We start from the raw sequence: 18,004 nt of genomic DNA, 5'->3' as shown, positions 1-18,004 counted from the left end.
CATTTCCCAAATGTAACACTCCAATTTTGATAAAATTTGGTAGGTAGTTACCACACATGAAATAAACGAACATGTCGTTTTTTATTTACTGCGGAAAAATGGTTTTAGGAGGTGAAAGACCCCATCCAAAATTTTGAAATTTGACGCCCGAAAGGCAAAAACAAGTGGACAGAAGTGAACGAAATTGTGCACAGATATAGTAGACGTAAAATCACGAAATACGGGTTTCGTATTTTTCTGGAAAAAACGGTTAGGTGGGGCACGGACCTTTCCAAAACTTTGATCACAAAATATTAAAAGTGCTAATAACAATATGCCAGATGTGTGTAAAGGACATGAAGAATTGCAACAAAACTTTGTGTATGGACAATACGCTAAAACTAAATGAATACAGGTTTTCTTATTTTCTGCGGAAAAACGGTTTCAGGGGGGTAAAAGCCCTCACCCAAAAGTTTGAAATTTGAGGCCCAAAGGGCAAGAAGATGTGCACCGAATTGAATGGTATTGTGCACAGATACTGTAGGCGTAAAATAAGGTAATTGGGTTTCGTATTTTCCTTTTTTTAAAAAAAAGCGGTTGAGTGGGGCACGGAAATTTCAAAAGTGCAATTAAGTATACGTCAGAAGTTCCTAAAGAATATAGAGAATTGCAACGAAACTTCGTATAAAGACAATTTCCAAAACAATAAATGAAACGTGTTTTAATTTGTGCGGAAAAACAGTATTGGGGACTAGGATCCCTCTGGAGAAAAGTAAATATTACCGCAATAGCGCAGGAAGGCGTAGACCGAAGCAAATGACATTTTGTGTAGATATTGTATAGACCCTATGGACAATAAGGCCTTTCGTGTTTCTCAAGTGTTCCTATCCGTTTTGCTTCAAATTTGGCACATCAACAGCAAACAGGAAATTAATCCATACGTGTTTTTGCTTATGCGGAAAAACATTGTAAGGATTAAAGTTGCCTCCTGAAGTACTATAAAATAGGCTATACTGTTTGTACTTGTTGTTGATCTGCCAAATTTGAAGAAATCGAATGGAGACACTTGTGAAACACAGAAGGCCTTATTTTACATATCCAATATCTACAGACAATTTCATTCGCTTCGTTCCACTCCTTCCGCCACTCAACGCCTCGGTCCACTCAACAGTTTTTGTTTCTTTTCAGGAAAATACGAAACACGTATTCCTCCATCTTACCTCTACAATATTTGTGCACAATTTCATTCACTTCGGTCCACATCTTCTTGCCTATCGGGCGTCAAATTCCAAAATTCTGGGTGTAGTCTTTTGCTTCCTAAAACCGTTTTTCCGAAAAAGAAAAAAAACAAAAACAAAAAAGTATTGTTTTTTTTATGTGTAGTATCTATTTACCAAATTTCATCAAAATCGGAGTGTTACATTTAGAAAGTGTTACTTGTAAGTGTTGATTAGCATTCAGTCAGGACGACTTCTTTCAGATATGGAAATAGGGTAGGCGTCACACTAACGTTTCTTGATATTTTGTTTAGTTTGGCACGGTATACATTATGTTAGTTATTAGTTACAGTCGTTATAAGCAGTGATAATTTCAGAAGATTTTGTTCGGGTGAGAGTTGAGGTAGCTCTCATTCACGAGGAGTGAAAGCAGTGCTCCGAAAATAACCCAAGTTGAGCAAAACTGGAATAGACCCTACTCTGGGGAATAATTTCTCCTGCTCTACAGTCTGAAGTCATTACCGGTTAAACGTGTTAGAAGTGATGGTGGTAGAGAGATGAAAAAAAAAAACTTTACTGTACTTTCAAATTTGGTTTCCCAATTACATAAATGTCGCTGGTTTCTGGTTTTACGTTCAGTTCAATCGAGCAACTTATAAAAGTCGGATCCCTCCTTCGTAATCTCGATGTTGTATAAGAACGCGAAAAAAGAAACCTCAGTTATTGCTTATACACTATTTCAATGGTACGTATTTTAATACATCCCTTCCCTAACCATGGTTGTCGCCTTGATTAAACGGCCTTGATAAAAATTCAAATTTTGGAGATTGATAAAATATTGTATTCTCTTTGATTTGGCCTTATTAACTTATATGCTTCTAGGGTTTGTACAGAAATCTAGCCCTTTTTATAAGACATGCTTACATTGATGCTCTCCTCTTAAATTTGGGATGGGTACCTAGGATAACCCCTTAGATTCCGGAATGCCAAAAAATTTAAAATTTGGATATTTTTGACCTAGTTTATCTCCTCTATTAAGGCTTTATTGCATTATATGGTTATATGGATGAATAGAGTCCATTCTGTTTCACAGGATATGAGTATATTGATTACTCCCTCTTAAATTTTGGGAAAGATATCTACGACCAAATTCTAAATTTGGGAATATTTAAAAAAGCGATAATTGCAAAATGTTCTCTTCGTCCACAGTTAGCCCGCATATGTTGGTGCAAAAGTCATGATGCGAAGAGATCGTTCTACAATATCTCATAAATGTTCTATAGGATTAAGATTCGGTGAGTTAGGGGCCAATTCATATGCTACAGCTCAGTGGAATGTTCTTTAAGACGAGCAAGGGCTTGGCCTGGCGGCGAAAAATGTTGTTTTCGTGTGGGTAGAGATGTTCCATTATAGGTTTACGTGATCCCCTAACACATGCAGGTACACAACGGATGTCTCGCTGTGGTCCATGCACACCAACGGTTCCAGTCCATACCAACAGAAGAATCCTGAAACCATACAACCACCCCCACCTGCATGTACAGTATATACCATGCACGAGGGGCTCATAGCTTCGTGCTTTTGGGGCACATACCTGTCTGAGAGGAGTAGCACGTACCGTGATTTATTGGACCAACAGACCCTCTTCCATTCGTTTGGGATCCAATTAACGTGCTCCTGTGCTCAAGCGCAACGAAGTCGAAGCGTTACGAGTCATAAAGAGTGTTTCATTTGCCGTGAAACTTTATGTGTGCCATTGTACGCTTATATAGTTGCATGGGATACGGGTGTTGTGCATCCACCATTGTATTGACCACGTAATTTCCGGACATTGATGGTTCATTTGGCTGTCACGGGCTGTTTGACGCTGCACTCACCCCATGATTGAACTTCCATACACCCCTGTATTTCCGTCTATTGGAGACTGTTACCCATTTTCTTCCCACTCCTTGTACACATTCACTACACAAGAACGGGCGCATGCGACAAGTATTGCTGCATGGGTTATTGATGCATCTATTGCTTGGGTACCAACAATCATGCCCTATTGGAATACGGATAAATCCTGTCCACCTCCCATTATAGAGTATGCTGTCGGCCAACATGTAGCCTCGATTGTGTCCTTTTTCTGCAGTACTATCAGTCTGGGTGGTCATGTAATCAATCAGCTTGGTTGCTGGCCACTTCCCTGTGTGGAAGAGTGATCGCAATTCAGTGAGCACTCTGTGTACATCCGCACCGCGTCTTCTCTGCATATTTATTGGCACAGCTTTGTTCAAGTTTGAGCTGTTAGACAGTACATATACATTCTTGTGTCACAAGAGAAGCTTACTTTAACACGTGTCGTGTTGGCGTTAATGCTATTTGATAATGGAGTCGAACAATTTCGATGCTGATCAGATTGTGTAACTTCTTAAATATTACAGTTTGATAATTTCGTAATACAGTGAAACACGAATACTTTAAAGATATTTTGCATAAAATATTTCAGCATTATTTATTATTAATATCTGTATAATAAATGTTAATATAATGTTTTTTTAAAACAAAATGTGAACAAAGAAGATCTTTAAATTTTGGAGCATTTATTGCAAATTGAACAAGTCTATACTTTTAAAAGAGCAAGTTTTAGAGTTTTCGGAAATGCTTTTAAGATTTAAAAAAAAAAAAAAGAAAAAGACTTCGATTACTTTTTTCTTTCTTCGTGTTTTGGGAGAAGATGATGCTTTTAAAGCCGTCCGCAAAGAGTTATACATTAATATATGTATAGTATGTAACATGTTATTAACTTTGGGGATAACGTGCATTACCTGATAAAAAATTAAAACTGATCAGCCGTTCATTGGTATGCCAAAATTCAAACAACTAATTTTTCTTGAATGGTTGGAAATTCATCTTGCTTTAGAAAATGAGGTCTGTGCTTTCTATAAGTTATACTGTTTGGATTCATACTAGATACATAATACATATACTCGTAATGAGAATTCAAATAAGTAGAACATCTGAAGTTTTGTATTTATCATAAATAAATGATTACATATTAGCTACTAGTAACCTATTATATCCTTTCCATTTATATGGATAATTGTGGAAATTATATTGCTTGCACAATTAAGCAAACCAGTTACCCTTTTAATATACGGTAGTATCTTATAGGGATGCGCACGGGGCGAATCGAGACAGAATTTTCCGGACAAAATTCGAATCGAGACACAGCTCTACCAATAGAGAAATATACACTTTTCGAGTCGAGACATCATTTTTAATGCACATTTTCGAGACGAGACAGCCTCAAATCTTGTCTCGTGCGCAGCACTAGTATCCTGCACTTGTATTTCTATCAGGCGCGGCGGCTGCTTTGGTTGTACGTATGCTTGGGCAACCGCCTACTTTTCAATTTCAAAACATGTTTTTGAAATAGAGTTTGCTTAAAACTAAAACTTCTCTCTTCAATGAAAGACTATTTATACATCTTACAAAAAACATATAAAAAAAGCTGGAACAAGGACAGTGGTTTACGTTTATAATTGCATCAACCCTGCAACTACATCTAGTGTTCTGGGGTATATGACAAGGAGATCCTATTTCTTAACATTAAAGACCACATTAATACCTGTATAGCTGCTATCTTCTCATATTGTAGATAGATGATCAGTCACCGGCTGTCTATTTATATATTAATTACGAATTTCCTTCTCTCCGTAGCAGCACTTTACTCAACATGTTTTTCTCTCGTGGGCAAGTGCTGAAAAAATACGAAAACAGACACTTTGCAAAAGCAAACCAATATAAGCGTGCTGTTGGTGCGTACAACCAAATTCCAATTACTTTCACGAGAGTAGAGAGAGTACTGTCTGAAACGTACTGAGTTTGTTTCGAATTCTGAGTGAGTGACTGAGTGACTAGTCAACGCCTAGGCCAAACCTATTAAGCTAGAAACCTGAGATGTTCACAATGCTTAGGATATGTGGCGTAAAGTAGCACTGAGGAAGGGTTTTTGGAAATTCGGCGAGGAAGAGGGAAGAAATAGGGGCGGTATTCGTTTTATTAAACACCGTGCTCATGGGTTTTCCCGGGGCTCTTCCGTTTCCTCCCACTTACTTCATTCCACCATTTCATTCATTTCTTATCTTCACCGTCTCCTTTAGCCTAACCAGCACCAAATCTTCGAATCTCTGAAGCGTAGAACCATTAAATTTAGTATATGGACTTTCTATTTTAAATAATTAAAGCACAAGTTTCATCGTGTTTTGATATTTCCGCATAAGGGAAGAAAAATCGTAATGTTACAATTCTTATTACACGATTATCGGTATCTCGAAATCCTTTATGGTTAGAGAAAGAAATTTGGTATTTGTACTTTTAATTTAAAATAATTAAAGACGTGCTTTAGCGTTTTGTGTGTGTGTGTGTGTGTGTGTGTTTGCTTCAAAAGGGAAGAAAAAGGCGGGAAGTACAAAACATGGAAGTTGCAACTGTTATTATAAGATGGCCATATCTCGAACTCCATTAACATGTTAACAATAGAAATTTCTGCTGTTAACAAGAGAAATTCAATTGGAACTTTTCTAACTTCTTTCTGAATATACGTGTATAGAAATGACTATGAGGTTGTCATTCTCAGCATCAGGGAAGAACGGGTGAACTATTTGAAAAAAGTTTGCGAACACAGTCCAATGGAAAGCAAGGTTCTATGCATTGTTGTCTTTTTTTAATTGTAACTGTACTTGGAGGATGAGATACTGCCTCTATTTTTAATTCCGTAAATTAAATGGAACATTAAAAAGTAATTATTTCATGTATACAACATACATGAAATATCTCATTTAATTAATACAGTATAAAATGTATTTCATGTATTATAGAATACTACTATATTTCATTTAATTAGTGCAAAATAAATTTCATTATTATATACTAGCAGAATATCCGTTCTTCGCACGGGGAAATACCTTCCACTTTTAATATAAAGGACTGAATTTTTATTTAAATGGAATCAGAAGTGTCACTGTTCATCGCCGCAACTCCGAAAATTATGGATTCGATACTAATATCGGTCATGTTCGATCATTTATAACTAACTTTCACTTCTGCCTCTCCCCGAAGTTGCATCGTCAAAGTGAAATGATGAAAATCATAATGGAAGCGAACTTCATCTATGTTGGAAATTTGATGGAGGTCGGTCGGGTGGTTCAAGCCACTTTAATTCTTATGCATTTATATATATATAGGGTGTTAATGAACTATACCGACAAACTGTAATAGATGATTCCTCACATCAAAATAAGAGAAAAAGTTCGTTTGGACCTATGGCAAAAAGTGCATAATTTCAGAGCTAGGCTAACCAAAATCGCGAAAAAGCTAAACTTCAGGAGGCTAACTTTCGAATTTCGAACTAAATTTCGAATATCAGAAACTGTGGTTGGTAGTCCTTATCACCGTAAAGGAAGTCACGCATACACAATCCCAAAGTACAAATTTCGTCAATTTTAAATAGGTGTACAAGGTATTTCCTACAGTGTGTAATACTCAGATATGCTCTCAATAGAATTTTTAGATATGACCTGAATTCAAGGAGGGTCCAAAGTAGGCAGGAGGTTAGCCTTGACAAGAATGAACATTCAATGCTTCGGAGGGAAATCGGTAGTGTTAGGAACAGGCAGCTCCATGTTTATCAGTGTTCAGAGTAACGTGTGATGCAATGTATTTCGTCGTGGTGTTTTTCACGTTTTCTTCACTTATAAGCATGAAAGGAAACATCGCAGCATACGTTTTCTCTAGTATGAGAGACCGTCCTGCTAACGATCCTTAACACTTCTGACATCACGCCAAAGAATTTCGTGTTCACTGCTAGCAAGACTTATCGTTTGCCTATTTTGGACCAATCATAAACTCAGAGCATATCTCAAAATTCGGTTGATGGCTTATCTGGGAATTTCACCCTGCAAGGAATACTCTGTTCACCCATTGAACATTAATGAAATGTGCATTTTTGAGCTGTGTATGCATGAGTTCCTTTACGCTGATAAGAACCACCATCCACAATTTCTGGAATTCGGAATAGGGGCTCTTGAAATTTTTCTTTTTCGCGATTTTGGACAGCCAAACTCTGAAACTATGCACTTTTTCTCACAGGTCCATCTGAACTATATCTCTTATTTTCATGTGAGGAATCACCTTACAGTTTGTCGGTTTAGTTCATTAATACCCTCCTTCCCCCTCCCCTAAGTTACACAATCGAAGTGAAATAAAAAAAAATACATTCCAGGCCTGAACCCCATCCATGTTGAAAATTTGATCGAAATCGGTCTGATGGTTCAAGAGTTATTAAGTCACAAACATACTGACTTTTATTTTCATATATATATATATATATATATATATATATATATATATATATATATATATATACTACATTTAATTAGTGTAAAATGTATTTAATATATTATAGCATATGCTATATTTTAATTAATTGTGTTTCATAAAACCAGTGGTGTCCACCCCCCCTTATGTCCATGACGCACCCCCCCCAACTGTCTATCCGTAGGTGTTCTTCCATGAAAAAAATCTTCTTTTCGATTAATTTTACCCCCCCATCAAACATATTTATATAGATTTTTAACCCCCCCCAAATATTTCAATGACGCAGTTTGCGTCATAGCCCCCCCTTGTGGGCACCCCTGCATAAAACCTATTTAGATTATTTTTGTAGAAATAACTTTTAAACTTATGTTGAGTCATATTTGTTTCTTTTGCGAGTTATCAGTATTGATTATTATAGTAATAATAACAAATTTAAAAGTAATAACTATGGAAATAGAAACGAAAATATTTATCTGTCAATGTATTTTAAATATTGAAGTAACACTTGAGAGCTGGAAGCACTTCCTCTTATATGTACATGCTTCTTTTACAGCCATGAACGCCACTGATTTCTGTTACATGAAATTGTAACACGCTGTTGAAAATATAATAATTTATATTATTATCAAGTGTACTATCTTTGGAAAGTGTTTGATTTTTAATTCTCTATCATTTGATTATGCATTTTAACTTTATTTATATACAGAATGCGTTAATATCAAAATACTCTAATTGACTTTTATTTCTTATTTCTCTTGCAGTTTCTTCTTCTAATATGGACAACTGTACAGTGTAATGCAAACGGAGCATCTACAAAGAAAAGCTTCGGTTCAAGGCATGGAAGAGCTTATTCGGTTGCACAAAGTCCTCCTCCGAGACATTTCCCACAACCAATAACTCCTGTGTATCACGCTACTCCTATCACACCATTTGAATCCTTAAAATTACACTCTGTTAAGACGCTACCGGTAGTGGCCGCTCCAAAACCAGTGCCAAACGATCATCTTGAAGTGCTAACCAAACCTATCGTTAATGATATTAATGCATTATATGAATTAGGACAACCGTTCAAGACGGCGTACAGTAATGGACTAAACCCATTTGTTGCCTTAGCGGTACAGCAACAACCTCAAATACCCCAAATTATTACACCTAAACCAGTCCATTTAATACCTGACCCTCATCATCATCATCAGCCTCAGCATCAGCATCATCATTTCCCTGAATTTAATAACTTCCACGCGCCAACTATTCCTGAATACATTCCTCCTCCACCTCCACCAATACCAAGTCTAGAAAGTCCTTTAAAGACACATTACGAGTCTGAAGACCATAATGACGTAAGTACGGAAGATAATCTAGGCACGTTTCACCCTTTAAAAGTTCTCAAATTCATCAACTTCGTAATTTCTCGTTTCTCCTTCTACTGAAATTAGATGTAGCTGAAGTTCTAGGAATGACTATTGGACTTAAAGACTACACTATATTCATTAAACTTCTTAATAGTTTTAGTAAGTCTTAAAAACAATTTGTTTCTTGTCTTACGGATTAGTGGCATCTATAGCTGAAAGTTATAAAGAAGAAACAATCATAAAACTTTTTTCTTTAATAGTTATAGTAAGTTAGTATATTAGTGTGTACATATATAAAATATGAGTAAAAGAAGATAACCATTTTACTTACTATAATTACATTCATGTTAGTACGAATTGACAATAGAGATTATACAAATGTAGTTCTCAGCGTGCACAATAGTACCTTATACTTTGTAAAACGTTTTGATCATAGAATTCAAGGTAGGTTTTTTTATTTAGAAGCAAGAAAAAAAAATCAGCAAAAAATCACACTAAATAAACATTTAAAAAATTATTAAATAAAAGATCTGACTCACTTATAAAACATCCTCTAGCTATCTTATAAGTTGGATTAGAAAACACAATTTTAAAAATCGAAAACTAGATTTGGAAATGCTACAAATGCTTTGTTTCTATTGGATTTAGAATTCTTTTGCCTTAAGAATTAGTGAATTTATAAATATTCAGTGCCATAAGAAAACACATATACTGAATGACAGGACAATTTCATTACACTATGACCCACATTTATATTTTACTGGCCACTACAATTGACAATTCCTCCAATTTCTCAAACCTTGTCCTATTATATATAAGAAACCAAACTGTCAATATGTTGTACAATTTTCATGTATATATATCTATTTATTTAATGAAATGTATAAAAAGAATGTTTTAGTGTTTGCATGATAATATTTAAAGTTCATTTGTTTCTTCTGTCTTTTATAAGGAGGAAATGTATCTGATATTATATTTCTATACTTCTGAATGATTCATTCTTTCTTATGTGTATTTGTAAATTAAAAAGAAAATAGTTTAGTGAATCATTATTTATATCCAATAATGATTTTCTTTTATTTATAACTTTTCACCTACATTGATCTTATTATATTATTGTATATAGCAAGTACTCCTTTGTTATTCGTAAGTAATACACATATTTGTATAATCTCAAGAATAATTTGCTCTATTGCAAATAAGGTAAGTTTTAATAATTTGTGTTCATAATGTAAGATTGTGCTGATAAGTGGACGTGCAAATTAGTATTACGTACAATGTCTTTTCTTAGTTCAAGAAATTTACAGTAGTTATTAATTACTTCAAAATCAAGTTTCATTTTTACACAGGTACTAATACATTTTACAAAATATACTGTGCTCCGTGTAAGGCAATTTACACTTTGACTCCGGGGCTTATATAACTATCTAAATTTCAGTTTCCTGACAATTAAGTGGTTTCTTGAAACATAAATATCAAATAGTTAAAATAGGCCAGACTACGGAATTCATGGCAAATACAATTCTAAATATTCAATTTGAAGATGAGTATGGTTGAATTTGTACAACGTGTAGCTGGGTAAGCCCAAACGATATAAAGTAAAAGCAAATTTCCCATTTGCTGAAGATCCGGCGATCCCATTTTAAGTGAGTGCGGTTAAAAGTATCTATAAGAAAAATTACAAGACAATGCCAGGACAATAGTACGACGACTGAGAGCTGCAAAACAGGCGAATCGAAGAAATTGCATGCTACAAGTCTGTTGAGTTGGCAGGTCATATTAAATTGAGTCGTAACAGATCTGTCAGGTGTTTGTAGTAGGTAGGATGTCACGATAAAGCTGTCAACTGAAGAAAGAGCATTCAACGGAAGTGGTTGGATGCTCTGAGTTTCTGGGATCTTGTCGTTTGTAGCGAGTTGTCTTTTGTCACGACGAAAACCGTAACAAGAATTCTACATAAATCAACTACAACCAGTGGTCAAGCAGTCGAGTTTTCTGTTCTCATTTAGTGTGCTACTTGCATGCTGGACGATTATATTTTATGATCAAACATTGAGTAACAACAATAGAATTTCGTAACATTAAGTTTTCATCTGCTATATTGGTGTCAGAACATACCAAAAGTGCGTTCGATCATACCTCCATAGTACGTGACCACGACACGATCGAAGGTATGTCAAATTCCATAATGCTACAGCTTTTATTTTGACTAGAGAGTTCAAGAGAATAGCTATATAATTAAGACATATTTTTAACATCATTTCTGAAATGAAATGATCTGGGCTCTCGATTACTCAATTTATTGTTTGATACGTTAAAATATTTACCGTAATATGTATCAGTAACAGTGTAGACTGTCTTATTTTTGAAAATCCTCTCTTAACCCTCATACACACGTACTACATTTTAGAACGTAAACACACGCACGGGGTGTTTTACATCCCGTCTGTTATATCTTTTTACATAAAATATATTGTGTGTGTTTGGGATTTAAGGCTAAAATTATGTAAAATTGACCTTTTCTACGAGATATGATCATTTTCTCCGGTTGATTTTTGATTTCCTTGCCACTTTTTAAGAAAATTATTTTCACCCTGTTTTTATGTTACACTTTTTATATGTTGTTACAAAATGTTTTAATATATATATTTAAAGTTTTAGTGAGTGTTTCTAGTGTTCGTATGTGTTAAGATGATGAATATATTAAACAACTCCCGTTTTTTGTTCCGAACAGTTGTTTTTTAACTATGTTCATTGCAATTTTTAAAAGAAAAATAGCATTAAACATTCATTACTTACAAATATTCAAAACGACATGTACTATAGCTTTCTCCACTAAATGAATATATGAAATTATTTTAATATCATGCAGAACGAAAATAGAATAATATCATATGGCATGAAAATATGACGAAGTCTTGCAATATCGGGATACGATCTCGGGCCTTAACCTTGCTATCTGTCCTCTTGGTCCAACCCATCACATAAGGAACTCAGAATCATGGATAGATGTGATACTGGTATCCAAGGAAGAACATGTAATTAGCCACGGTCAAATCCACACACCCGGCATCTCGTACCATGATATGTTATATATATCCTACAAACTTCGAGTTCCGCAATATAAAACTAAATTCACATCATACAGAGACTTTAGGTACATGAATGAAGTAGACCTGAACATCGATGCTGCCTGCTTGCCGTGGCACTCAATAAACTGCCTCCCTACAGTTGACGAGCAGGTAAATACTCTAAATTCTTTAATAATAAATTTGTATGATAGGCACGCCCCTGTAGTTAAGAAACGCGTTTCGCGACCTCCGTCACCATGGTTAACCGATGAATTACGTTCGTTAATGGCGCGGAGAGATAAAGCTTATAGAGCATACAGGAGACATGTTAAAAATAGTGATCCCTCCAGTGATAGCACAATAAGTCCCAATACAAAATTCGAAAACTATAGAATATTAAGAAACCGTTGCACTCAAGAAGTAAGGAAGGCAAAACGGCGCTTTGCCTATGAAATACTTGAATTCGAAAATAATAGAGCAGTTCTTTGGAAACGGCTAAAAGTATTAGGTGTTGGGAGAAACATAGCCAAGAACGCGGTTAACTATACGCCAGATGAATTGAACATTTTTTTCTGCCAAAGCAGTATGATACCAGCCGCCATGAAACTGCAAACAATGAATAACATTGTAACTTCGGAAATTAACTCTCTGTTCTCGTTTTCTCACGTACAGCCTGCACATGTATTAAAAGCGATCCAAAGAATTAAATCTCAAGCCACTGGTACAGATGATATTTCAATAACCATGATCAGGAAAATCCTACCGCATGTACTTAATCCTATCACTGACATATTTAATTACTCTCTTTCCACAGGTACTTTTCCCACAGTATGGAAACTCGCTAAGGTCCGCCCACTTCCAAAAAAGAACAACGCTGACAATATCGCAGACTATCGTCCTATCACTGTCCTTCCCGTGCTTTCAAAAGTTTTTGAATATATTGTAAATGATCAAATTCGGGAATACTTAACAACAAATAATTTATTGGATACATTTCAATCTGGTTTTCGAAGTAATCATAGCACATGCACTGCACTAGTAAACGTAACGGAGGATATAAGATGGGCTATTGATAATAGAAAACTAACGCTCCTGACTCTACTTGACTATAGTAAAGCATTTCAAACGATTGATTTTGACATATTACTTCAGAAATTATCATTATTGTTTAATTTTTCTGAACCAGTGGTTAAATGGTTTCATTCTTACCTTCACGAACGTAAACAAAGAGTAGTGATCAATCAGGATCATATATCGACATGGCATTGTATCAACAGTGGAGTGCCGCAGGGTAGCGTACTAGGTCCCCTTCTCTTTGCCCTTTACATTAATGATCTCCCTAAAATTCTCACCTATTGTAAATACCATATTTACGCTGATGATTTTCAATTATATGCTTCTTTTCCCCAACAAGATATTAATAATGCGATTGAGAAAATAAATACTGAGTTAAACAAAATCAGCGACTGGTCTACGGCTCATGGGTTAAAATTAAATGCAACAAAATCGCAGTGCATCTTAATTGGCTCTCCAAGAATTCTCTCTTCTATTAATATCTATCAGCTCCCGAATATAAAATTGTCCAATACTGTTATTCCATTTTCCACAACTGTCAAAAATTTGGGAGTCATACTAAATCAAAATCTCTCCTGGTCAGATCAAATAAATGGAGTTTGTAAGAGAGCATTTGGTGCCCTGCATACGTTAAATCGACTAAGAAATTTCTTACCAATATCTCTGAAGATCAAACTTGTCAAGGTACTGGTGTTTCCACATCTTGACTATTGCGACTCAGTCTATTCTAACAGAAAATCAATCAAAGCGCTTGCAAAGAGTGCAAAATGCATGCGTTAGATTTATTTTCAATATAACTTACAGGGAACATCTCACATCCTTTTATAAAAAACTGTCATGGCTGACGTTAGTTGGAAGAAGAAATTTACATAATCTTACCCTATTGTACAAAATACTTACTACGTCAGAACCATCGTATCTAGCCCGTAGATTTTTATATTTATCAGACTTTCATACTAGAAGCACAAGATCACAAGATAATTTCTTGCTCTCCATACCCAGTCACAATTCTGATTCATGCTCAAAATCCTTCACAGTAAGTACTACACGCCTCTGGAACAATTTACCTCAATTAATACACAACGTTTCCACAGTTGCCAAATTTAAAAAATCTGTAAATTCCCTTCTCTTAAGTAAAGATAAGGATACTGGTAGCTCATGAGTCATCTTCGTTTTACGAGATTATTAATAACCCACATATGAACACACAATCAATAGGTAACCTATGTTAATTTGTACAACTTATGTATTCATAGTTCTGGTACCGCGATATGATATATGGATTTTAAGTTTCTCCATGTTATTTTTGTTTCCTATATTGTATATTATTTTCAATTTTTGTTTTTGAAGTGTTTAACTATTTTTTTTACTTAAGTAGTATATTCTTCTTTTTATGTGGTTCAATACTTTTCTTTTGTAATTGTTAATATTTTCTATATATTGGTGCTTTTTTTTAAAAAAAAAATGTATGCACGTGGTTAAGTGCTCGGAGAAGGCTGCAGAGCCTTAACTTCGCCACGTAAAAGAAGTCATAAATAAATAAATAAAATAAACAAAATAGAGATTAGAGATTTTTCTAAGTGTACTACACATTTACTGTCATTTCGCCCATGCTTCAAGTGGAAGAGTAAAGTTTTAATCGGGAGCACACTCTTCACAATACACAAAACTCTGCTTCCCGCAGACCAACTTGTTGCAATTGCAACGTGATGATTGAGTTTTCCTGTCCTTTTGACTCGGACATATATCACACCGTCCAGAGACTTTCGTTTCTTTCTCCTTTTTGAATTCATCTTCAAGATTAGCGATACCCTTAACTGCTGCTTTCAGATGAAAGAGCCCGAAACAGTGTTCGAAGTGGAAAAAAGGGGAGGCGGTATGTTTTATCAAGATTTTGACACGACATACCGGTTATCTGGATGCTGAAATATATTGCGGCTGCGGTGGCTCAGTTGTAGAGCGTTCACCTCTGGTGCATGGGGTTCCGGGTTCAAACCCTGCTCCCGCCAAGTGAACTTTGTGGTGGACAAACACCGTGTGCGTGGGTTTCCTCGGGGTTCTCTCGTTTTCTCCTACTTTTTTCATTCCACCATTTCATTCATTTCTCATAATTACCGTCTCCATTAGCCTAACCAGCATAACAGTGGGACCTAAAACTCAAAAATTGCATTTCATTTCGTGAACTATTAGATCAAGTTCCAGCTGTGTCACGTTACGCATATTCACCAGTCGACCATCTTCTTGTACTCCATGAACGTGATCAGGCCACTCCTCTTTACAACCGACATTGTCACTTTTACCATCATCATCCACACATCTATTGCACATAAATTCATTCTTGCACTCCTTTGTTCTTATTAACAGGGCTCTTATTGTCTCAACCTTCTCTGATAGCCCCAGAGCAGAAGATGAACACCCTCGTCTCAGATAACATCACGTGACCTTATATGAACAACACTTCGCTGTTATCATAACCTCATCTCTCATCGCATTCTTATGTATCAATGACAGTAAATCGATAAATAAATAATTCCTGATACTAATTCCTAATGGCTTTTTACTACACTTAAATTGATATCACTGGTCCAAGAGAAGGCGTTACCTTGTGCGTCCCGCTCATCTATTTATAGGAATGAAACTGCACTTAGAAAGTCGTAGAGTTGGAGAAACATCTCTATAGAAACATCTCTTCTTCAAAATTTAATTCAGACTCTTTTCGATTATCTTTAGTTCAAGACCCAGAGAGTGTGTCTAATATGTTGATAAAAAAAAAATGCATTTAGTTATTTTGTGAATCTTTCGTCATCAAATTTTCGTTCAAAAAGAACTATTTCTTTATGGTATTTATTCCAAGCTAGTCTATTTGAAAATTTGGAAATTATTTTTAAAATTATGTCTTTAAAATGTTAAAATTATCAAGGATTTTCTAAAAGAAAGAAAGTTCAGATTTACTCATTGTCATAGTTACGCGAACATAACTAAAGCATTACTTCTCCGTTTATCACATGTCACGTAATGTTAATTATATTCTTCATGTCATTTTGCAATTTAGTTTGACTCTAACTTTTCCACAAACAAGTAATTACGTTTTCTAATTTCTTCGATGCATAACATTGTGATAAAATGCTACTATATTACTATGTAAATGAGTGTGAGAACATCAACGTCATTTTAATGAAAACGTGTTGTAGTTACATGTATGGTCGCATGCAAATTATTCCAAAGCGGAAGCAATTGTAAATGATACTATGTATTACTGTCAAGCAGTCGTCGTTCACTCTGAGTAGTTTATACAGGTAACAAGTACAAAACAGGCTAAACTAGTGAACGTAAACTAATATTGTTGTCACCAAATATGCCCATTAAAACACGAACCATTAGTATCATATAACGTTAAGTTGACGTTGAAACACTCTAAGGCAAGGGGCAACATAACTTCAAGTTTTAGTACCCGGCTATTTGGGGCGATCGCAAAGCGTATTTATTGCTCATGCGTACGCTTGGAATACGCTGACCATGTAGTTAAATGTGGATGGCTAATCACAAGCTCGAAAGCAATAAAAACGCGGAGAAAACGTCAGCTCGAGCGTATTTGGTGCATTTCGGAACAATAGGCCATCTGCTGTTTAAAAGATTTCAAAAGGAAAGAAAAAAAAGGAAAGACGTGTTGCCAGGCAAGAGGATTGTAGCAAGAAACAGCTGGTTGAAAGGTGCTTTGTACAGAGTATTGGAACTCTGCTATTACACACCTGGACCTGGCAAAAAGACCCGGAAACCCTGACTGGCTCAACGGTATGATTTACAACTCTGGTGAAAGTAAAATTACTGAATAGCCACCTTGGCCGCGTTCGCTACAGGGGGTAACGCATCAAAAACGCTTTCTCAAATAGCCTAGGTCTTAGGCTATGAGGGGCGTCCAATAAGTTAACTACCTAGACAGGGAGAGATGGGCGGAGCGTATTGATGCCTGATACGTATGTCAAGGCCACTTTGGAAAACCCCGCTGCTCAATTTGAGATTAGTCGAAGCAACGCAATGGTCGTAAGCAGAGTGTTTGTATTACAGAATGTTTCTGTGACGCTGTGAACAATGGATTTGCAGAAGTTGGAGCACCACCAGGTCACCAATTTTCTCACTTAAGAACGGAAGGGACCAAAGGAGATCCATGAGCGACTGGTGAAAGCGACCTGAAGAAACACCTGCGGGGACAACGTTTTTCGTAGAACAGCGAGATCCAACAGGCTGTTTCCCAGTGGTTTTGTAGGCCATGACAAAGACTATTGTTTCTCTGGAATTTCTTCGCTGCTCATAAATTGACGACTGTGCATAGACCTCCATGGAGACTACATCGACAAATAGTGATGACCAAGTGAGCCTATCTGCAATCTCTTCTGTCTAGGTAGACAACTTATTGGACGCCCCTCGTATATTCAGGATAATTTTCATCAGTAATAATAATAATAATAATAATAATAATAATAATAATAATAATAATAATAATAATAATAATAATAATAATAATAATAATAATAAACATACTTTTCAGTCTCTGGGTAACGCTAATCCTAATAGTTATATAAATCGTCGCTTCGTTTCATTCGTAATTTGTCTATCTCTATTTGAAAATGGATAATGAAAATATTGAACATGAATTATGACGGCATACATATGACTCTTAAGGAAATTTCCTGAACTAGATGTTTCACATTATTTGTTGTTGAAATATAGCAAAAATTATCCCGAATATTGTAGTTGTTACTAAAAATACAAGTATTGTTTACTACCATTTACAGCATTACAAGTGATATGATGCGTTAATTTTCAACAGTAGTGTATTAAGTCTATACAGCTACCTCTTATATAAAATTGACTAACTTCGTTAAGTTTAGAGACCTGACAATTGTTTTGAGGTCATTGAAAAGTTCTTGAAACGACGATGACGATTACT

General features: G+C 35.6%; 1 protein-coding gene across 1 annotated transcript in view; it reads left to right on the top strand.

Annotated features, from left to right (window-relative positions):
- The window catches only part of LOC145660627 (uncharacterized), an 84,326-nt gene extending 74,349 nt beyond the window's left edge, over window positions 1-9,977 (top strand). The window contains exon 2 of the mRNA XM_081725909.1: window positions 8,321-9,977. Coding sequence (XP_081582035.1) covers window positions 8,321-8,989 — 669 coding nt within the window. The 3' untranslated portion in view covers window positions 8,990-9,977. The remainder of the gene's footprint in view (window positions 1-8,320) is intronic.
- The last annotated feature ends 8,027 nt before the right edge of the window (window positions 9,978-18,004 follow it).

This window comes from Thermobia domestica, chromosome 9, assembly GCF_964235325.1.
Source record: "Thermobia domestica chromosome 9, izTheDome1.hap1.1, whole genome shotgun sequence".
Lineage (NCBI taxonomy): Eukaryota > Metazoa > Arthropoda > Insecta > Zygentoma > Lepismatidae > Thermobia > Thermobia domestica.
Note: the sequence above shows the minus strand (reverse complement) of the source record. Positions and strands in the feature narration are given on the sequence as shown.